The sequence below is a fragment of the Pan troglodytes genome, chromosome 21 (assembly GCF_028858775.2).
Source record: "Pan troglodytes isolate AG18354 chromosome 21, NHGRI_mPanTro3-v2.0_pri, whole genome shotgun sequence".
NCBI classification, from domain to species: domain Eukaryota; kingdom Metazoa; phylum Chordata; class Mammalia; order Primates; family Hominidae; genus Pan; species Pan troglodytes.
In genome coordinates, this window is record NC_072419.2 from 35,791,312 (window position 1) to 35,814,907 (window position 23,596).

The 23,596-nt window shown below is 37.9% G+C and overlaps 2 protein-coding genes across 2 annotated transcripts; both read right to left on the reverse strand.

Moving 5' to 3' along the window:
- Positions 1 to 7,103: 7,103 nt before the first annotated feature.
- Positions 7,104 to 9,969, reverse strand: LOC100612351 (unconventional myosin-Vb-like). The gene is given in 2 exon segments (XM_054674479.1): positions 7,104 to 8,381; positions 9,964 to 9,969. Coding segments are annotated over 2 exon segments (1,284 nt in total).
- Positions 9,970 to 21,888: 11,919 nt separating this feature from the next.
- On the reverse strand, positions 21,889 to 22,358 carry LOC107972937 (cyclin-dependent kinase 2-associated protein 2-like). The gene has a single exon (XM_054674407.2). The coding sequence runs from the start codon at positions 22,356 to 22,358 to the stop codon at positions 22,029 to 22,031; it is 330 nt and encodes a 109-aa protein (XP_054530382.1). The 3' UTR covers positions 21,889 to 22,028.
- Between the last annotated feature and the right edge of the window lie 1,238 nt (positions 22,359 to 23,596).

Below are 23,596 nucleotides of genomic sequence, written 5' to 3' on the forward strand. Positions count from 1 at the left end.
TCTTTTCTTTTAACCTGTTCAGTGCTGCCAATCAACCGAGGGTCTGTGAATGGCAACGTGGGATCAGGAGGCAGGGCTTTTTGCCCCTCTTACTTTGGTTCCTTCTCAGGACTGAGCCACTGGGCTGTAGGAGAAGAGGTCAAGGCCATATCCCGATGCGTGTAGGGTGAGGGTCCCCGCTGGCACATCCAGACTGTGGGCCGAGCTGTGCTGGGGAGAAGAGACCTGGGCATGGAGCGAACCGGTCCCCAAAGGTTTCTGGTTGCCTCTTCTCTTCCCCCTTTTGTCAGCCGATCAGTTTGTGGTTTCTGTACCCGCAAAAGTTTCAGGACGTATTATGAAAAGAAAAAAAAAACTTTTTTTCCCCGAGGAATTGGGCGGAGACAGTGGAGAGGGTGCTGGAAAATGAGGGTGCTGGAAAAATGAGTCCGCTGGGAGAGCAGGGCCGGCCACGATGCTAAAATATCTCAGGATCCTGAGTGGCTGGATTTCCCTAGGACCCTCAGACCAACAGACCTCAGACCCTCAGACCTACGCCGGGGCCCGGTAGGAAATTGAGGCCCGTACAAGGTAGTGGAATTCTGAGTTGTTAGTGCTAAGCCGGAACCCTCTCCATGCTAGCCATTCCCTGGCGCCGTGGCCCTCAGTGGGGTTTATTTGTTTGTTTGTTTTTGAGATGGAGTCTCACTCGGTTGCCGAGGCTGAAGCATAGCGGTGCGATATCGGCTCACTGCACCTCTGCTTCCAGGCTCAAGCAATTCTCCTGCCTCAACCTTCAGAGTAGCTGGGATTACTGGCACGCACCACCACGCCCAGCTAATGTTTTGTATTTTTAGTTGAGACGGGAGTTTCACCATGTTGGCCAGACTGTCTGGAACTCTTGCCCTCATGTGATCTGCAGAGGAGAGTTAGCAGTCTCGATAAGCCAGAGCTGCTTGTATTTATTCAGTAACTGTATAATGTCCAAGGCCCGGAGCCAACACAATTGCTGGGTAATTAACATCATTGCTCCCCCTTACAGGGAGCAGTCTCATGCTCAGAGGTTCAAAAGTCAATTTCCTGATGACATAAGTAAACAAGCCTATTTAGATAAACTGCTTACTTTTCCTTGCACCTACTTCTTGCCCTTAGCCTCAGAGTAAGAGAATTATCTTCCTTCACCTTTATTCTCTCATGAAGCTTTTGCAAGACCTTCCAACCTTTCAAGAGGGCTTGCATCTTTCCTTATAGCTTCTCCCACCACCCTGACCAATCTCCTACATCACTGGTCATTAGAGAAATGCAAATCAAAACCACAGTGAGATACCATCCCATGCCAGTTAGAATGGCGACCACTAAAAAGTCAGGAAACAATAGATGCTGGAGAGGATATGGAGAAATCAGAATGCTTTTACACTGTTGATGGGAGTGTAAGTTAGTTCAACTATTGTGGAAGGCAGTGTGGTGATTTCCCAAGGATCTAGAACCAGAAATACCATTTGACCCAGCAATCCCATTACTGGGTTTCTACCCAAAGTATTATAAATCATTCCACATTTTTTTTTTTTTTTTGACATGGAGTTTCACTCTCGTTGTCCAGGTTGGAGTGTGATGACATGATCTTGGCTCACTGCAACCACCACTTCCTGGGTTAAAGTGATTCCCTTGCCTCAGCTTCCTGAGTAGCTGGGATTACAGGCACCTGCCACCATGCCCAGCTAATGTTTGTATTTTTAGTAGAGACAGGGTTTCACCATGTTGGCCAGGCTGGTCTCAAACTCCTGACCTCAGGTAATCCACCCATCTCAGACTTCCAAAGTGCTGGGATTACAGGAGTAAACCACCACTCCCAAGCACCCTCATTTTTTTTATAGCTCATACTATGTTAACAAATTTTATCCATAGTAATTCAAAACATCTTCAGATTCTGTTCCTGTCTCACCACCATCACTACCACCCTGATCCAAACCACCATCCCTCCACTCTCCAGTTAGGTTTACTGCTATAGCCCTTAACTGGTGTTCCTGCTTCCCTGTAGCCCCTTGCCTTCAGTCTATTCTAGTCTCTGCAATTAGGTTGGTTCTTTAAGAATATGTCAGACTGAGCCATTCTTCTGTTTAAGCCCTCCAATGACTTCACTCTCCATCCCACTCAATGCATTAGTTTCCTCAGGCTACTGTAACAAATTACCACCAACTGAGTAGCTTAAAAGTACAGAAATTTATTCTCTCACAGTTCTGGAGGCTAGGAGTTGAAAGTAAGGTGTCATCAGGGTCATGGTCTCTTTGAACCCTCCAGGGGAGGATCCTTCCTTGTCTTTTCCTAGCTTCTCACAGTTGCCATCAATCCTTGGCATTCTTTGGCTTGTAGTTACATGGCTCCAATCTCTTCCTTCATCTTCACATACCTTATCTACTGTGTGTTTTTCCAAATATCCTCGTTCTTACAAGCACACTAGTCATTGATAAGGGTCCATCTGAATCCACTTAAGTTGACTGACTAGGCAAGATTTTATTTCCAAGTAAGGTCATATTTACAAGTACTGAGAGTTGGGACTTGAACATCTTTTTGGGGAAGACAAAATTCAACCCACAGTACTCAAATCCAAAGCCCTTACCATGCACACATCTCCAGTCCTTTGGTATTCAAAGTGTGATACACAGACCAGTAGCACCAGCATCCCCTGAAACTTGTAAGAAATATAAACACTCCAGACCACCTGAATCAGAATCTTTATTTTAATGTGAAACCTAAGTGATTTATATGCAAATTAGAATCTGAGAAGCATACCCCTCAAAACGACATGCCTACTTTTCTTATTATGTCATCTGCTCCTCACTCCATATCACTCTGTCATTACTCTGCTCGTGTCATATTGGCCTTTTTGATATTCCTGTAGTGCCTGGACTATTCCTCCTCCAGATATTTGTATGGGTTATTTACTCACCTGCACCAGATATAAAGATATAGTTATTATATATAGTGATACATAATTACACATATATTATAACTTCAGTGCAGTTGTTCCTGGATATTCTATTTTAAATATACATCCTATCAACCCATTCTTCTTCCTTGCTTTATTTTTCTTTTTTTATTCAAAAGTATTTATTTCCACAAATTTTTATCCACAGCTAAATATTAAAGTGACTATTCCAAGCAATTTTCTATAAACAAAGGTGTAGTTTACAGATTTGTTCAAAGTGGAAAAATATTTTCATCAGTAGTCTGCCTCCATGGTGTTAGCGTCACCGCCGAATATGTTCTGAACTCTTCCGGAGAGGCAGCCCTTCCTCTAAATGTCAGTGGGCGGCAAAATGTTATATTAAAATATGGATTATTCTGATACAGTGTCACTTCAGAAAGTAGGTGAGTTTCATTTCTGGTTGATCCCCTTTGGTAGAATTAGGAACTTTTTTTTTGAAAAACAATCTTTTGTATCTAATGACCTTTACAATAATAAGAAACCCTGTTCTGTGTTTGTCATTGGCATTAACCTCTGTCTACACCCTTTAATTCTCTAATTATGGCACCAGTGGGTACAAAAGGTGAATTATGGTTATTTGGTTCATGCAGCAAATTAATTGGAGAAACTGATGACAAATAGTCTGTGAAGAACTACAAGGTCTTGCCCCATGCTGTCCCATTTTAGTTACCATTTAGTTATGCAGGCATTATACAACTGCCTCAATTTAGGACACCCTTGCTGTCTTAGTAGGTCAAGTGTATGAAAATTTACTTTATGCAGAAGAAATAAATTCTAATTTATTGGTTACTGGAACCTTAATGTATGAAGGCTCTAAGTAAATATTTGATGAATTGATGGTAGCAGCATTAATGTTTAAATATTCCAAGCTCCAAGTTTTGTTTTCTTTTTGTTTTTACAAAAGCCTTAAAATTTGGTACTAGGGAAATCAAAGGAATCAACTCCCAACGTCATGCTTCATGGAAAGGGAAAAATGTCTACCTTTGGGTCTAATCTGCCTCCCAGGAGAACCTACAGGTACTAGAACTCTAACTGCAACTATGATGGCACAGGGAAAATGCATGTATGTAATATGCTTGCCGGCTTCAGCAACAACTCATGTATACATACACATTTACTATAAGTAAACAGGTCCCGTATAATACTTAAAACACAAGTGTTTGATCTATAAATATTTGATTCTTAATATTTAAAATGCTTCTAATGTTTTAAAAGACAAAACTCCACCATGATATCACTTTGAACATTAAAATTATTCCCACAGAAACACTTATTTCAGACAAACAATTGAGAAGTCAGTTATCTTAGTCACCACTAAAGGCACCTGGTGGGTAAAGTGTCATCTAAATTTTAAATATTAAAAAATTAAAGAGACATCTAGTGCAGAGTTCAAACCTTTATGTTGAATTGTTAAAGAGTCATTACTGATTTCATGACACTGATAAGTGTTTGAGTTGAAATGATTTTTAAAAATGCAGAGAAAATGCTAACAAAATATTATATAGTTCCCCTAAAGATGCTTCTTCTAACCTCCAAATACTAAACAAGACAGATCTAAATATTAAGTACATATGAAGTATATATTTGTTAGTCATCTATAAATTTTAAGTACAATTCCAGTGATACACCTTTATCTTTTGGAAGAGAAGAACTAAACCTGCCATTTCTTAGGCTAAATGGACTATTCATAAGGTCCTCCCCTCCCCATTTATTCTAATTGCCAAGCTTTTATTCAGTAAGCTCTTGGCACCTAGTGATTAACCAGTGACAGCAAAGTGTAGTGACCAAGAGACATGGAGAGAATGATGGTGTAAGACAGTATATAAGGATAGTAAGCCACTGTGTTTGTGGAACCACTGCATGTCAAAACTCCTTAACACTCTAACAAGTCATTTTTGGTCTTTAAAGATTAAGGACAGTCCTTACATAAGAGACTCAGTTTCAAACTAAAGTGCATCGAAAAGCAAATTATACTTCACAAACAACTTTAAAGAGGTAGCCACAAACCCAGTTGTTTTAGGTTGGCCTTCTAAATGAAGTCAGCACATGGATCCACGTGTGAGTGTCATGGACGTCAGTGATTATGTAACTGTAACTGAAAGAAAAAGGCACAGCTCTGCAGACACCCAAGAGAAGCTGGCATGTTTAATGTGGATGTAGAGGGTATAATGCCCATGGCAACTGATTGGAACACAACTGTCAGCAGCCTTAACACAGGCTAAGACTGGGTTAAGCCCCAGGAGATGCAGAGAACGACTAAGGAAGCTGTGCTCTAAGCGCACAGTACAGAAGGTAGCTTGGAGTGTGCTGTGTTTCCGAGAGCCTTTTAAGTTGGGTGGTTGAGTAAAGGAGGGTGGAGGCAGGCTGTTCTACTTCCAATCCATGGATAAATCTCATTTTCTTAATGTAATACAGAGGCTGTTCTTCTATGATTTGCAAACACTATTTGTTCTTATCATGGAAACAGCATACTGCTATCAAGAAATAGGGAAAAGACAGTAAAAAAAATGTGTGGAAAGAATATGGAATACCATGCAGCCATAAAAAATGATGAGTTCATGTCCTTTGTAGGGACGTGGATGAAGCTGGAAACCATCATTCTCAGCAAACTATTGCAAGGACAAAAAACCAAACGCCGTATGTTCTCACTCATAGGTGGGAATTGAACAATGAGAACACTTGGACACAGGAAGGCGAACATCACACACCGGGGCCTGTTGTAGGGTGCGGGGAGGGGGTAGGGATAGCATTAGGAGATATACCTAATGTAAATGACCAGTTAATGGGTGCAGCAAACCAACATGGCACATGTATACATATGTAACAAACCTGCACATTGTGCACATGTACCGTAGAACTTACAGTATAATAAAAAACTGTGGAAAGAATAATATGGGTTTCTAACTGAATGCTTGCTTTTGAAGAGCCCAAAAACAAACAAACAAAAAATTCTAAGAACAGCAAACATGTATGTCTGTTATATTATTGAATTACTCTTTTTTAAAATCCTTATTTCATAGGAGAGATATTTACAATTTTGAATTACAACGTTTGAAAACCATTGACAATAACCTGAAAGGGGAAAGTTGACCTAAGCCATTTTATTCTCTTAAAAAACCCCAAACTTTTGTATAATAGTAATCCCTGAACTGATTATTTTTGAAGGTTTTTCAGATAATCTGATGTGCGAGTTTAGTTTGTTTTACTATTTAGTTGTTTGGAATAGTAGAGCATTATATGACTCTCTTACTGGAGGGTTAATGGCATTAAGAGATTAAAAGCTTTCACATTGTTTGGTTTTTACATCTATAAATAAAACAAATTGTTATCATTTTCTAATATTTAGCTTATATACATTTTTGTGAAAGTTTTGTGGGACTTGGAAAGCGTATGGATTAGCATCAGAAACAAATTATTTTTCCATTTTTCTCACTTGGAGTTTCAGATAGCAGCATTTTAATCATCTCTTCCATTAAACCAAGATTACACAAAAGCATTTGAGGACACTGAGGACTGGCACTTCTAATTTTGCTTCAGAAACCATTACTCAAAATGTCTGGTTTGGAGGTCAGTTACACTGCTGTCTTTGTATAATCAGCCATTAAAAAATATTTTGGGGACATTTCTCAGAAGTCTCATCCCCATACTTTTGTTCTTAACACATCTCACCACAAACTCTACCACACCTATGGTTTGCAAACTTTGGGAAATGTCAGTATATGCCATTATCATGGTTATTAGTACTATTATTTGTTAAAAGCCCTTTGAAGACAATTTATGTGACTTATATATAGTTAGTATTTTAATTTGGACATTCTCCAGTTATATGCAAAGATTAAAACTCAGCGGCTTCATTTTATAGAATTGGCATCTTTTATATGGCTATGGGGACTGCTTGGTGTCTATAAATTATTATGTATATTTGTTGGACTGAAATCAAACTTAAAATCTTCCATATTTCATGTGTTTTTATTCTGAGCAGTAGGTACAAAAAAATAATGCCATAGTTGTGTCTAATTCTGTATAGTTCAGCACCCTCCACAGGCTGTCAATCTCTGATTTGATCGACTTTTACCAGGTTTAACAGATCCTCGAATTTACTTTACTGTCTATACTTCCTTCTTGCTCACATTGCGAATCAGACTAAACATGCATCTACTTCATTGAGGAACTCCAGATTGAGACATGCTGGGATTGACTCCATGGTTAGGGAAGATGGATAAAATGGAAACAAAACAGGAAACATGTGCTTGACATCTAATAGCAGTTGCTGAGGGTCATTCTGCTCTTGTAGTTGTGCCTGGATCGTTTGTATAAAGGCCACTGTTACCTTTTCTTCAAATTCATTCAGGGGAGGCTAAAGCTTTAAAATTTTGACAATCTGCTGGGTGCTGAGAGAGGTACACAGGGAGCAGATGGCCTCTGCATCCTCCTGGGTTTTCTTCTTTAATTGCAGGAGCTGGGCTGCTTGGATCAGAGGTTCCATGGTCTGAACTACTCCACTCTGGTGAAGGTTTCTTCCCCAAAGCCACTCCTCAAGCTGACTTATATTGTACCTGAGTTGCATGCCTGTGCTCCAAGAGCGGGCGTCCTTCCGCAGGAGCAGGTTGTTAAGAGTCACTGCGTTGATCATGTAGAAGAGCTGTTTGAATACCTGCAGGATGATCTCAGGGTCCAAGCCCTGGTCACACATGACTGTATGAAAGGCATTCATCTGGCGGATGATAGCTTCCAGATGGTATGAGTTATCCCCATCTCCCATGCTGGAGGAGTGCTTCTGGGAGCCAGTGGGCTTCACACCAGATAGACCCTGAATGCTCTCATTTTCCAACATGGCAGAAACTATCATCAGCTGTAACACACCCTCGGCAATTTTAAAGAGCTGCTGGTAGATCGCAATGGAAAGGTCACTCAGTACCTGACAGTATTCGGTGAGGTCAAAGTTCTTAAGGCAGTGTTCGTTGTGCTTTGCAGTATTCTGAGTCATGAAGCCCTCATCCCCGCTGTACGGCTTCAGACAGTGAAGAAGGTGGCAGGTGTTGGATAACAAGAATGACGTCATCTCAAAGTCATCACTGTGCTTCTTCAGGACTTTCTTAGTGCCGTTGGTGGTGGAGGTCATCAGGGAGTGCAACTTGAGATCATCGTTGGTGTGGTCCGCGAGCCAGATGCACATGTAGAGGATGTAGGCGGGGAGACAAGGCACTGTGTCCAACAGCATATGGGGCTTCAAGTCTGTCACCAGGTTGAGGATGAGGAGGGCCTCGCCCTCTTTGTGGCACTCCAACATGCCTTGGAAATCCTTTTCTTTCCACTGAACTGTGACCTGCCTGTTGAACTCATGGCGCTTCCTCTCACTCTGGGCCAACGCCGGGGCAGCTTCTTCATGTAAATCTTCAGTTGCTTTTAGAGCTTCCTCTCATTCTTTTCCTCTGATTTTATTTTTCACCACAGAACTTCCTATCAACTAGTATGTTTAATATTTTGCTTATTAACTTTGCTTATTGTCTTCTCCCTCGATTAGAATATTAGCTACTTGAGTACAAGGATTTGAGCCTGTTACGTTCACTGCTGAATTTCAGGCTCCCGGAAGATATCCAGCATTCAATAGAGACCACACAATAAATATCTGTCAAATAAATGAGTCTGTAAGTTCATCAATTTATTTGCCCATATGCATTAACTTTTGCCCATATACATCCAATAACTCTTGTTATATGAAATCAGCTGTACTATTTGCTTCATGTAATACTTTAAAAATATATGTGTGTGTATATAAATATATACAGAGATCATAGACCTAACTCCGTCTATATATGTGTGTATGTGATATATATAAATATATACACACATATATATGACTGACGTATATATATATATAAATATATACACACACATAGATATGACTGATATATATATCTATCTTGTGTAAGTGGAATCAGGAAGTATTCAAACATACTTTCAATTAGTAACGACTATAGTTTAACTAAGAGAAAGTTTAAAGCTTCTGATAGTTTAAATAAGAGAAAGCAAACATCACTACTACTAGTATTTGGGGAAAAAGATTACAAATAGAGATATGATAAAAACGTACAATATTTTTTATGTCTGTACACTTAGATCCATGTTCAAAGTTTGGCTCACCTATACATGTATAGCACATTTGAATATGTGCTACAGTATGCCACTTATAAAGACTGAAAATAATAGTTTATAAACATTATTATTTATTTAGCAACCTCATAAGCTTGGCTTCAAAAATACCTGAATTACATAGCATAATCCCAGTGCTGGAGAACAGATCGGTGGCTGCCGAGGGTTAGGGTTGGTTGAAAGATGTGATTAGTGAGGGATAACGTGAAAACATGTACTTTCTTTGTGGTGATAGAGCAGTTCTGCATCCAGATTATGGTGATGGTTACATAAATCCACACTTCATAGATCTATACACACACATCACACATACATTCAAACACATCTGTACATGTAAACTCCTTACAAATATGAATAGGGTCTGAACCTGAGTTAATGGCATGGCAACAATGTCAATTTCCTGATTTTGGCAACGTACTAGGTTAAGTTAGATATAATCATTGGGGAAAGTTGCCTGAAAATAGCATGGTCATTCTTTTTACTTCTTTTTTTCACTTCTTATGAGTCAAATTATTTTAAAACAAAAGGTATTAAACAAAGACAAAAATTTGAAAGTTCAAAAATCAAAGCCCATATGAATTTGGACATATTATTTGATTTCTTTTGTAGACCTTGATTTCTTCACCTGTAAAAATGGAATAATAGTATGATTCCTATCTCATTATTGTCATGCTTAAATCATACCACTTATGTAAGTGCCTATATATATATATATATACACACACACACACACATATACCTATATATATGACTGACTTTGACTGACTTAGGTCTATGATTTAAGACGTGGAAATTGGAATTTACTAGAACATTTGTGAATTGATTTGTTCTTATGTTTCACCAACCGTCATGGTAAAGGACACCTTAGCCCCAGTTCATAGTATGAAAATACATAAATGCTTCTATGTGCCCTAAATTTCTCTTGGTTAAGCTTTATACATTTTTTTGTTTATGACACAGAAATATGATCACAAAGCACATGTGTACCACAATACAAATTTCATGTATTTTGTCTCTGCATTATGTTTTCTTTCCATTTATGTCTTTTCAAGCTAACAATTCCTAATCTCCTAATACAGTGGGCCTTTCAAGCACTTACTTCTTTAGATAGTCATGTTCTTTTAACTAGAATCCCACAGATAAAGTTATCAAAGCATGGGAAAGGATGAAGAACCTTGACTCCTTCCCCTCTCCATCCCCCACTGAATTCAATTCATCCCAACTTTGTATTTGTTTTGTTCTTCTGGAAAAGAAAATATAGTCATCACCCTCAATAAATATACAATCTAGTTAGAGTGATATGACTTCAGAGTAGGATTTCTTAGTTTTGATTTTGATTATCTTCCTTTAGATATTTGGAAAGACCAAAATGCTGTATGCTTAAGGACTGCAAGCAGTATGAGTGGAAAACAAAAGTAATAAATGTTACTTATGACTTTATTATAATGTTAGGATTGTTAATAGTTAACACTTACTGAAGGAAGATTTAAATTGAATATTTCTAAATGGGAAAATTTTAAAAAGCAGGTGAGTCCCTAAAGTTTAGGACCCAGAATCTACTGAGCTAAAAACTCAATGAGAGTTAATTCTCTATTGGTGTTGTAGCAATCCTTGAGGTTATTTGTGAAGACTCACATGAGAGCTAAACAATAAAAGAGGACTGAGACCATTTCAAGGGATGGAGGACACCTTACTTTCTTGTTCAGATGATGCTCCGAGACATTGCTGTTTATTTTGACTCCATCTTTTTAAACAAACTTCCACTTAAGAACTTAAAAACCACCTGTAAACCAATAGCCACAAAATAAGTGAGGAACTCAGTGTTTAAGCATTATTGTTCACCAGACACGGTACTGGGCACTTACATAAATGGTATGGTTTAAGCATGACAATAATGAGATAGGAATTGTACTATTATTCCATTTTTACAGGTGAAGAAATCAAGGTCTACAAAATAAATCAAATAATATGTTCACATTCAAAAGGGCTTTGATTTTAGAAATTTTAGATTTTTTTGTCTTTGTTTAATACCTATTATTTTTAAATAATTTGACTCACAAGAAGTTAAAAAATAGTAAAAAGAATGACCGTGTTATTTTCAGCCAACTTTCCCCAATGATTATATCTAACTTAACCTAGTACATTGCCAAAATCAGGAAATTGACATTGTTTCCATACCATTAACTCAGGTTCAGACCTTATTCATATTTCTAAGGATTTTACATGTACTCTTGTGTAGGTGTGTGTGACTGTATGTGTGATGTGTGTGTATAGATCTATGAAGTGTGGATTTATGTAACCATCACCATAATCTGGATGCAGAACTGCTCTATCACCACAAAGAAAGTGCATGTTTTCACATTGTCCCTCACTAATCACATCTTCCAACCAACCCTAACCTTTGGCAGCCACTGATCTGTTCTCCAGCACTAGGACTATGCTATGTAAATCAGGTATTTTTGAAGCCAAAGCTCATGAGGTTGCTAAATAAATAATAATGTTTTATAAAATGTTATTTTCAGTCTTTATAAATGGCATACTGTAGCACATATTCAAATGTGCTATACATGTATAGGTGGCAAAGTCTGAACATGGATCTAAGTGCACAAACGTAAAAAATATTGTACGCTTTTATCACAATATCCCTATTTGTAATATTTTCCCCCAAAAGCTAGTAGTAGTGATGTTTGCTTTCTCTCATTTAAACTATCAGAATTATAGTCGTTACTAATTGAAAGTATGTCTGAATACTGCCTGATTCCACTTACGTAAGATATCCAAAATAGATAAACTCTTAGAAACAGAGAAGAATACTGGTTGCCAGGGTCTGGAAGCAGGGGAAATGGGGGTTGCTGTTCAATGGGTATAAAATTCAGTTATAACAGATGAATAAGTTCTAGAGATCTGCTGTCAACAGAGCACCTATAGTTAACAAGATTGTATTGTGCAGTTAAAAATTTATTAAGAGGATATGTCTCATGTTAAACATACTTACTTTATTAACAGAAAAAAATGGAGTATTTTACACATAAAATTAAATATATGCCTGAATTTCACATATCGTTTCACAAATTGAACTGGTGCTAGAAAGGTATTTTTGTATTGAAAAACATCTAACTGAATGAAAAGTTACAAATGAGTGATCATTCATAAATAAAATATAATCCTAGGGACCGCTGTTATTCCATTTTGAATACCCTCCACAATTAGTCTTAATAATTATGTTGACTCAATTCAAAATAATGATTTCTCAAGAGGCAATAGAAAGTAGAGAATAAGTCCATTCTTGAGAAAATTTATAATTAGTCAAAGTAATTTTTTCATCCTCTTTTCTTATTTAAACCTCAAGTACTCTCTGCCACTGTGTGCTCTTCTTTCTGGGGTAAAATATGCAAGCTATCCACAGAGTCAGGGCATTCTCTAACCACTCCTCCCTAGAGATGTCTACAGATTTTTACTCAGCTAGACTGTCTTGTTGCCTGTCTTTATATCAACTTCGCAAGACCTGTGGACCATTCTCTTAGGCCCCTGCAGGGCAGTGCATAATATATTCCATGCTAATTATCTAATGAGGCTCACTAAATTTATCTTTTATTATACCACATAAAATACTCTTAGATCTAACAGTACAAAAATTTCCAATTACGGGCCGGGCGCGGTGGTTCACGCCTGTAATCCCAGCACTTTGGGAGGTCGAGACGGGCGGATCACGAGGTCAGGAGATCGAGGCCATCCTGGCTAACAGGGCGAAACCCCGTCCCAACTAAACATACAAAAAATTAGCCAGGCGCGGTGGCGGGCGCCTGTAGTCCCAGCTACTCGTGATGCTGAAGCAGGAGAATGGCGTGAACCCAGGAGGCGGAGCTTGCAGTGCGCCCAGATTGCGCCACTGCACTCCAACCTGGGCGACAGAGGGAAACTCTGTCGCAAAAAAAAAAAAAAAAAAAAAAATCCAATTACATAACTCCTTTGAATTACATCCTAAGGCTAATTTAAAGAGGTTATCACAAAAATAGAAATGATAGCAACAGAAAATGGTCCCAATTTTCACTGCACTGTTGCTAAGACCACCTTGCCACTCATCATTATAGAATGCCTTTCAGGTAACATAATAAGAGCCATTTTTAAAATGGAACTTTACTATACCCATGTGTGACAGGCAGAGGGCCTCCATTATTATTCATAGTTTACAGATGAAGCAGTTAGATTTGCCCCAGGTCACTGGCTTATTAAATGACAGGCTAAGACTGAACCAAGTTTTATTCTCAAATAAGACCATAAAGAAGAGAATTGGTCCAAATGAATTATAAAATTTTCTTACAGCCCCAGTAACAATAATAGATAAGCTAATGATTTCTTTAATAAAAATCTGATATGGCAAGTAGAATGTAACAGAATCAACATGATCAATTAAGCAGATTTGGGTAGTAGTTTGGTAGCTAAATGTTGGATACTCTTGGACATAAAGATGACAATATTTATGACGATAAAGATGACCATTCCACAGTTTCAGAATTTCTACAGAGAGAGAGAGATGAAGAAAATTTCTGAAGTTATTGAAACTCTATGAAGACGAATTATTTGGTTGATGAACTGCTATCATTCTAAATGGACCTCACTTTCTGAAAAAATAACCCATAAGGATGAAATATGTATTGAATGAAAATTATATTTTGTTTTTTCATTTTTTACCTAATAAAAAAATCAGAAAAACAGATTTTTTTTAAAAAAAGAAAACATGACTATAATAGACAATGGAGACTAGTAGAGGCAGTAGGGAGGGCAGCCAGGGTTGAAAAACTACAGGGTACTAAGCTTCGTATCTGCATGATGAGATCAGTCATACCCCAAACCTCAGCATGGCACAATATACCCAGGTAACAAACCTGCCTACATACCCCCTGTATCTAAAATACAATTTGAATTAAAAAAAAAAAACTAAAAAGCAAATAAAGGATATCACTACTATTTGAGTAGGACATTATTTTAATTTGTTTGGGCTGCCATAACATATTTCCATAGACTAGATAGTTTAAATAAAAGAAATATACCTTCTCACAAGTCTAGAGGCTAGAAGTGTCCAAGATCAAGGTGCTATCAAGGTTGGCATCTTCTCTGGCCTCTCTCCTTGGCGTGTAGATGACTATCTTTTCCATGTAACTTCACTTCATCTTCCCTCTGTACCTGTTTGTGTTCAAATTTCCATTTTAGCTTAATTATCTCTTTAAAGACCATGTCTCCAAATACTGTCACTGTATTTTAGGTACTGGGAATTAGGAACTCAGAATATGAACTTTGAGTGAACATAGGCGGCAAGGGTAAAACACAGCAATTATTTAAAAGACTATTGCATTATCCAAAGGAAAAATTTTTCTAACTGGACTAGAATACAGGTTATGAGATTCAGTAATTATAAAAGTTATATAAAGAAAGGAATTGTGCTGCTTATCAATGTTTTTTCATGAAATCCTCCAAACAACATTTTAGATTTCCTACGGTTTTCCCCCATGTTAACTATAATCCATGCATTACATCACCCAACTGGATATTCAAAAGGCAGAATTCAATGTAGGTACGTCTGATTCCAAAGATCACATTCTGTCCTCCATAGCATGCTTCCTGGAGGTTGACTTTTATCCTCTTAGAGTTATTTAATAGTAAGTGAATAAAGATATGTTAATTAGGAAGCCTTTGATCACAGAGTGATTATATATGTTTTCCTAAAGATATAATGTATATTAAGTTTGCTTTCATATAGAATACATATCAGTAGTAACTAGGTTTGAATTGAGGCTTTTTGTACAACAGTTCTTTATTTAGTCTCAATTGTTTATCGGAGTTTTTATTACATACTGTGAGGAATCAGAAATGACTGTCTTTGCTTTGAGGGAATTTCCCATGATGTTGAGAAGAAAGATAATATGCACACGCAAATGTGGTATTTACTAGGAACCAAATGAGTTAGCTCACAAATAGTGCTAGAGGAGTTCAGACGAAGAAAATGGAGAATCACTCCAGGCTTAGAAAAAGTAAAAATGGATGAAGCTTAACTTCCAAGAATCTACAAATCCAATAAAAAAAATAAGACAAAGCCTAATAATATCAAGTTACAAAAGTAGACTTCTTTTATTCTAGGTAGGCAAGGGTCTTCTTTTTTGAAGTACTGTGTGAATCTTAGTCTTACAGTTTTAGGCTTCCAAAGGTTGCTATTATATGAAAACACAGAGAGCATCCTGTGTTTTTCCTTCCTAACAGTCTTCATATTTTCATTTTGTTTGTTTGTTTGTTTAACACTAGCATCAGTTGGTCTTTGGCAACATCAGGAAAGCAGGGATGGCTTATATCTGTTTTTATTCCATTTTTACTCCTTCAGCACATACAAAATATTGGGAGAAAGAAGTCAGTAGATTAGGTTCAAAGACATAAAATGTGGCAGGAATAGCAACCAGATTAGACATTTGTGTAAAATGAGATGATTGCAGGGTAGTTTTAAAAGTCATGCCCTTTATGAAAATATGGAATGTTGTGCCCATTATTTCATAAACTTTGTGTTTTGTTAAAGGTCTTAATCAAAAATGCTAAATGATTTCTCATATTAATAAATAAATATCAATAACATCATTTTAATGGGCTCTATAAAGAACTTATTGTGTGATTGTATCATAATTCAACAAGTGCCCTATTGTTGAACACTTAGACTCTTTCTGATTATTTCCCTTTACAAAAAATGCTATATTATACATTGTTGTATGTATTTTTAAGTTATGAAATTGTTAGGGTACAAGGTGAATAAATGTAAGGTCTTTGATAAATACTGTCAGAATTCTCTCCACAGAGGATACGATAAAGCATCTTTTCATTTGAAGGAGCAAGAATAACTGCTATATACTTCTGAGACTTCCAGTACTTTTTTGGTTTTAAGTTTTGTTGTTGTTTATTTGGTTTTTTGGAGGTTTTCTGTTTTGTTTTATAAGTAGGTTTCAGTATTACTTAGTATTCAGTCATGGTGGATATTTGAAGAATAATTTCTCTCTTTGGGATTATTCCTCTAACACTACGAGCAAGTATCACTGTGTTCTTTCTCTAAAGGAAAATATAAAGCATAGACAAGTTAAATGCTGCTCAGATTCTAAAACTATGAAAATATAACAATGCAGAAAACAAATAGAAAGTCTCTAGCTACTCAATGACTTTAGCATTGAGTGGATCCTAAAATGCCTATTTTTGCACAGAATGAAAAAGACACAGCAGGTTCCTTTGGAAGATCAAAGTGAGAAAATTGACTACAGCTTTAACAGCCTTAAAATAAATTTTTGGCAGAATGGAAAAGTATGCATAATTGAGAAAAGTACACGAATCTGTAGAATAAAATAGATATAAAAAGAGGCTAAACAATAATGCTGCTGCCTGTTCTTTTCACAACAATCTTCCACCTGTCCCTGACTGCTGCGTTTAGGGAATCAAAGTTTAGAGCTGAAAAAAATAGGAGGTTGGAGAGTTTAGGAGGAAGGCAGTGTAGGGCTGTGTAAATTGCAGAGAAGTCGGAGCCAGAAGACTTGAGTGGCATGCAATTGTGGATGGGCTATGAAATCCGGCAGCCTGCCTTTAAATACCAACTGAGACATTTACTAATCCTACGATCCCAGGCAAATACCATATCCCCTCTTTGGCTCAGTTTCTACATTTTTAAATAGAGATAAAAATAGTGCCTTACCGCCGGGCGCGGTGGCTCACGCCTATAATCCCAGCAGTTTGGGAGGCCGAGGCAGGCGGATCATGAGGTCAGGAGATCGAGACCTTCCTGGCTAACACGGCGAAACCCCATATCTATTTAAAATGCAAAAAATTAGCTGGGCGCGGTGGCTCACGCCTATAATCCCAGCACTTTGGGAGGCCGGAAGGATCACGAGGTGAGGAGATCGAGACCATCCTGGCTAACAAGGTGAAACCCCATCTCTACTAAAAATGCAAAAAATTAGCCGGGCGTGGTGGCAGGCGCCTGTAGTCCCAGCTACTGGGGAGGCTGAGGCAGGAGAATGGCATGAACATGGGAGGCGGAGCTTGCAGTGAGTCGAGATCGCACCACTGCACTCCAGCCTGTGCGACAGAGGGAGACTCCGTCTCAAAAAAAAAGAAAAAAAAAAGTGCCTTATTTTCCCAGTGCCTGACTCATATTATTTATTAAATATTAGCCATTCTTTTATTATATAACTAGATTGGAACTGGTCAGGTCACCTTACCTTGTGTCTCAATTTCTTCAACTGTAAAATGAAGTAGTTAGACAATGTGAGCATGTGATATCACAACTAGATGTGAAAGTCTATGGTCCTATCAGAACAGCAACAACAACAAACTCACTGGATGCCGTCATGCTACCATTAGAGTAGGTTTGGAAATGATCCGAAGCCAGCAAAGTGAATATGAAAATAAAGAATTCAAAGCACAGTAGGGGAGTAAAGGAGAGAGGGGAAATAAGAAAAGTCACTTTTACAGATAGATTTTTTACATCTGCATTTATCATCTGATACTATAATTATATCAAATATGTGATTGATTGCATAGGCAATAAAGTTACTATAAAACAGTCATTTGTGCATTGCAAGAAGAGTGGTTTTTTCCAACTTCCTTTTGTAAACCAGTAAGTGAATGAGGCAGATCTCAAGTGATTTAGAGATTTTGCTTTGCAAGGTGGAGAATACACCTGGAAAAAAGAATCACAAGTCACAAGTAGGCGGTGTCCTGTGCTTTTTCTAAAGAGGTTTTGGGAACTTCAATATTTAAAGGAGAAAGAGGAAGCAGGCAGGAAATTAAAACAGGGGAGGAAAAGAAGGAGAGAGGGAAGGCAAGGAAGCAAATGGCTACATTCTTGTGAGACTCTGATTAGTACTCAGTGAATCTATATGTTACATGTGGCAAAAAACAGGAAGAAGGAGTCAGTTGTGCATTCATTCTCTCTCTCAGTAAATCTACACTTTACATAAGTTAAAGTAAGCATGTGAAATTACAGCTGTTTGGGAACAAAAGGATGGCAGTTTTTGCATGATTCAGGTTCCAAGCTTAATTTTCCTTTGTCATAGTGAGATTGGGGTCCTGAGATTTTATTTTCCTTTCATACTTTCTACCAATGTGAAGCTTCCTCATAGATGCCTTCTTTTTTCGAACATTAACAACCCTCATGGTTTTCTCTCATTTTAAGTACAGAAAACATAATACTGTACAATAATTTTATCTGTCTTAAATACAAGACTGCTTATGATTCACTTAAAATTTAAAAAATGTCTCCACATTTCTGGCTTTTAGATGGATTATGATTTCAACCACAGATCAGAGCTTTTTAACATTGAGTTTGAGTTTCACAGACCCAGTAAGTGGAAATATAGACGTTTTCTTAGGACAGTGTTATGACACTCAAAAGAATCGTGGGCAAACTTAATTATCTGTTGCAGACATCATTGCAGTTTTTTACTGAACTATCAGAGACTTTCTTGTGCCTATCACAGTGTATACACTAAATAAATATTATGGGGCCAGGCACGGTGGCCCATGCCTATAATCCCAATGCTTCGACAGGCCAAAGCAGGAGCATTGCTTGAGGCCAAGAGTTTGAGAACTGCCTGGGCAACATAGCACAACCCCATCTCTAATTTTTTTTTTTTTTTTTAATTAGCCAAGCATGGCGGCAGGTGCCTGTAGACCAAGCTACTTGGGAGGCTGAGATGGGAGGATCAATTGAGCCCAGGAGTAAGGTTACAGTGAACTATGATCACATCCCTGCCCTCCAGCCTGGGTGACAGAGAGAGACCCTGATTCTAAAAATAAAAAATAAATTAAAAACACATAAATACATAAATAGGTATTATGGAATCAACAAATAAATAAATTGAATAAAGGATTGAGTAAAATTACTTAGTAATGAGGCCTTTCTTGTCTATCTTTATATAAAATAAATCCCCAGGTCCCCACATGCCCCTTACTGTTCTTATTTTTCTCCATACCATTCATAGTCATGTTATCCTACATATGTATTTGTTGATGGTCTTTCTCTTACTGGTAGAATGTAAGCTCCATGATAGAAGAGACCTTGTTGGTGTTTTCCTTTGTATTTTTTTTCACTGCTTAATTCCCAGTGCACACAGTAAGCACACAATAAATATTTACTTTATGGATATTTAAGCAAGTCACTTCCCTCAATTTCTTCAAATTATTTATGTCACTTTGAAGGTAAAATCGCTCTTCTATACATCATTTTTCCTTCAATCTCCACTTTTAATATCTGTCACTGGCAAACATAACAAGTATACTCTTTGTCCAGGTCGATAATGAGAATTTTTAAGCACTTTATTAAATATGTATTGAGTGTTCCTCTATAATGGACACTCTACTATACATTTCTGCCTTATTTGTGAATGTATTCAATGTAATTACGCCACACACGTAGACTTCCAGGTCCTTGTGTCAAACTTACTTTCCTTGGCTTTGTGGGAGAACACATACTGTTATGAAGCTCACTTTACGGCAAATATTTCTTGAAAATACGAAACTGATAGATATATGTATGTAGGTTTTCTTCTTATATGTCTTTTACAAGCAATGAAGTTGTATATCTCCTTTAGTGTTTAATGTGTTTCATCAGATAATGCCCTAGAAGTTTTATCAAATTTTTCTGTCCACCTTTTGAAGGTGTATGAGAGTGAAAAAATGCAGTCTGCTGCTTCACTAATAAAACTAGGACAAACGCCATTCCAACTGAAATATGTGAAACACTTGGTTTTATTAATCTGAGGCGTTTTAAACCTCTAAATTTGGACTCAAGTAAAGATACTTCATAGAAAAACTGAAACATTTTTATTTGTTTATTTTTTAATCTTGATAACTTGTAATAGTTTACAGCCACAGTGGCAGCTTTTATATGTGTACGTGCATTTAAAAACAGTTTCATAAATAGCCATGTGGCAAAATATCTGCCTCTAGGCAAAAAAAAAAAAAAAAAAAATCTTTGCCACTAAATGAACATCTTTAAGTAATACTGAAAATAGATGTGAGGTAATTTTTTATCTAAAGTGACTGTAGCCTATATTAAGAGATATTCACTGTAACAATTCAAGTTTTGAAATCTTTGTTTTATAACTGAAAAATATGTCTTTTTCAAAAACACATTTTTACATTTATTGCTATTGTACATTCATTTGGTAGGAAACAGGGATGTTTGATGTCTTGCAATGATAAAACAATCATATTCAATAGAAAATTATCTCACATTCTGCATGACTTTTGAACGTTCTATAATTACATAAGTGAAAAACCAATTTGTAGATATCTGAGTGAGTACAACCATTTAATAAATGTGAATAAAGCATTTCAGAACATTTTAATGTACACTGCATTTTCTGATAGTAAGATTTTAGGTTAAAATAAGATTATACTTTAAAAAGCTTACCATTTTGAAAAAAAAATCATATCACTGTTGGCAATGCCTTTTTCATATTTGAGATGCTAGTTGAACATATTGCGTATCCATTTGTTTTTGTTTGATTTTACTGTTATTACATTCATGTTAATACTAAAATACACACACACACAATTACTTAGGTTTTTTTTTAATAAAAAGCCCAAAGAAAAATGCTGACAACGTTGAGTTGAAATTTTGAAATTGGGTTTTATAATTCTGCCCACATAGCAAAAGCTGAAATGGTCTGTGAAGATGTAGTTTTTGAAAGAATGAAGTAAGTAGTGAAACCAACAAAACAAGTGAAAATTATACAAGGAAACACAATAATAAGTTAACAAAGGAATTATATATAATACACTTTTTCTTCATGTTGACATGATTTATTCCTTTGTAATATTTTCCCATCTCTTATAAATAAATAAGCTTGCTTGTTAATACTTTGTCTAATTTTTATTTTGTTACCAATGTCATTAATACTTTATTTTTCTTTATTTCTCTTATAAAGTGACTTCTGAACTTCCTAGTTTGTTTAAACTATCGCAAGTTCAGAAAACCAAACACTGCATAGTCTCACTCATAGGTGAGAATTAAACAATGAGAATACTTGGACACAGGCAGGGGAACATCACACACTGGGGCCTGTCATGGGGTGGGGGCTGGAGGAGGGAGAGCATTAGGAGAAATACCTAATGTAAATGACAAGTTAATGGGTGCAGCAAACCAACACAGCACATGTATACATATGTAACAAACCTGCACGTTGTGCACCTGTACCCTAGAACTTAAAGTATAATAAAAATAAATAAATACATAAATAAAATAAAATAAATAAAAAATAAATACAAACATATTAATCATAAATAAATGAAATATCTGATAACCTCATTACGTCTGGTAGTAATGTCACCTCTGAGTATTTAAATATTCATCTATATATTCCTTTGCTAAATTTCCTTTAATTTCTCTTTTATATTAAACTTTTTTTTAGAGAGCACAAATCCAAAGCATCTTTTATGAATATAGATAGGTCATGTTTAGCAAAAGACACAAGGCAGGGAAGTGTCAGGCCTGAGGCCTGAGCCGTGCTGAGGGAGAAGGAGGCTCCGGACAAGTGGGAGAAGTGCTGGGAAGGGCCGAGTGGTGGGGGCCGCAGAAAGTTCCAGTGGGCAACACTGTCGGCAGGTCATGGGTGGGACTCACGGGGACCTTGCTGCTAACTCTTGTTGCGTTGGCGGGGTGGGGTGGGGAGGGAGGGTCCTTAGTGCTGCCACCTGGAGTGAGAAAAGCCCGTTGGTTCCTGGAGGGCACCCATCAAGGGACACAGGACAGGAAGCCCAGGATGGTTAGTGCAACTAGGGATGAAGGCCAGGGAGAAGCAGGTGCTCTGGAGTCCAGGCACAGAGGCCTAGGAGTTTCCTGTTAAGTGCCGGCGTTCCGCTCTGTCTCTGCCAGGCATTCTGACTAGGGATGGATGATACCTCTCTTCAGGCGCTCCGTGGCGCTCTTGCTGCTAGCATAGGTGGGCCGGATCCCTTTGCCCATCTCCCCTGTGACCAACAGCAGTTCCGCGTAGGTGCTCTGGGAGCCCTGGGCACCAGGTGGTTTCATGGCCTGCACACAGCCGATGGTAGGCTGTCCAAAGTTGTTAAACAGCGGTCTGAAAGAGGCAGCGGCTCCTGGCCCTGAGCCTGACGGCGACGGGACGCTTCCTGTAGGGACCGGAGTGCCCGGCCCAGGGGTGCTGGAGCCAGGGGTGCTGCTGGGGGCAGTGGTGGTAGGTTTGTAGAACATCCCCAACTCCTGGGCGCTGGGGAAGCCAGCAGGCTGCTCTTCGGGGGTTAGCTGCGGGACCGCTCAGCAGCGATCTGATTGGCAAGCGGGCTGCATGCCCCCTGGTAAATCTATATTAAACTTTTTAACTGCAATTTGTATTAATCTAAATACAGTTCAAATATTCTCCAAGAAAATTTCACATTTGAGTTGAGACATCCTAAAATGTAAAATACACAATGGATTTCAAAGATTTCATATGAAAAAAGAATGCAAACTATCTCTAATAATTTTTATATTGATTACCTATTGACGCAATATTTTGGATATATATTGGGTTAAATAAAATATACAATTTAAAAAAATTATGCTACATTTTTGTTAAAAAATTTAAATAAACTATATGAAATTATTTCTTGGGATAGAAAAGGGGACATTATTAAATATTTACTTAAACTTTTTTCAAAAACATATCTTTAAAACACATTTTCAAACAAAAAAAAAAGTATTTTGATTTTGAATAGGTAAAATAAACTTATTCCTGCTGAAATTCAACCATGGCATGATTTCTTTTTCACGCATTTGAGGACTCTGTTTATAACCGAGATACAAACATAAAACTTTTGAAACTCTTCTAAGAATGTCTAACACAAATTACCTGTATAGATATCACGGCACAGATGATGCTGAGGCCGGACAGACTGAAGAAGAACAGGCTGAAGATGCTGTACTCGCACAGCAGCTGGCCCCCAGGTTACCCACCCTTCATGTACGTGGCGATGGTCACCTGGCTCACCAGCAAAGTGAACAACAGGTCGGTGGCGGCCAGCTGCATAACAGTGAACAGAAGATGGTCTCCTTCTGCTCCTTGTGTGACTTGCACAGCACCACGATGGCCACCAGGTTGCCCACCACCCCGAAAATGGATGGTCCCAGGCTGTCCAGCAGATTGGGCTCTAGGCCAAGGACACATTGGCCTGGGAAGGTGTTAACATGACAGTGGCTGGTGGTACGCAGCCCTGGAGTGTGAAGCTGAGTCTGGGCATGGCAGAAGAGAGACAAAGCAACCACGAGTGAAATGACCACCTGCAGGGCGTTAGACCCGCGCCCAGGAAACGGGATGCTAACGTGACAGGGGAGGAATTCAATCCCACTCTCTGGATTGCAACCACTTACCAACGGCAGCCACCCAAATCCCCAGGCTCCCTCTGCTCCTGCCAGCAGCACACCCTTGCTGATCTTAATATTTATAAACTGAG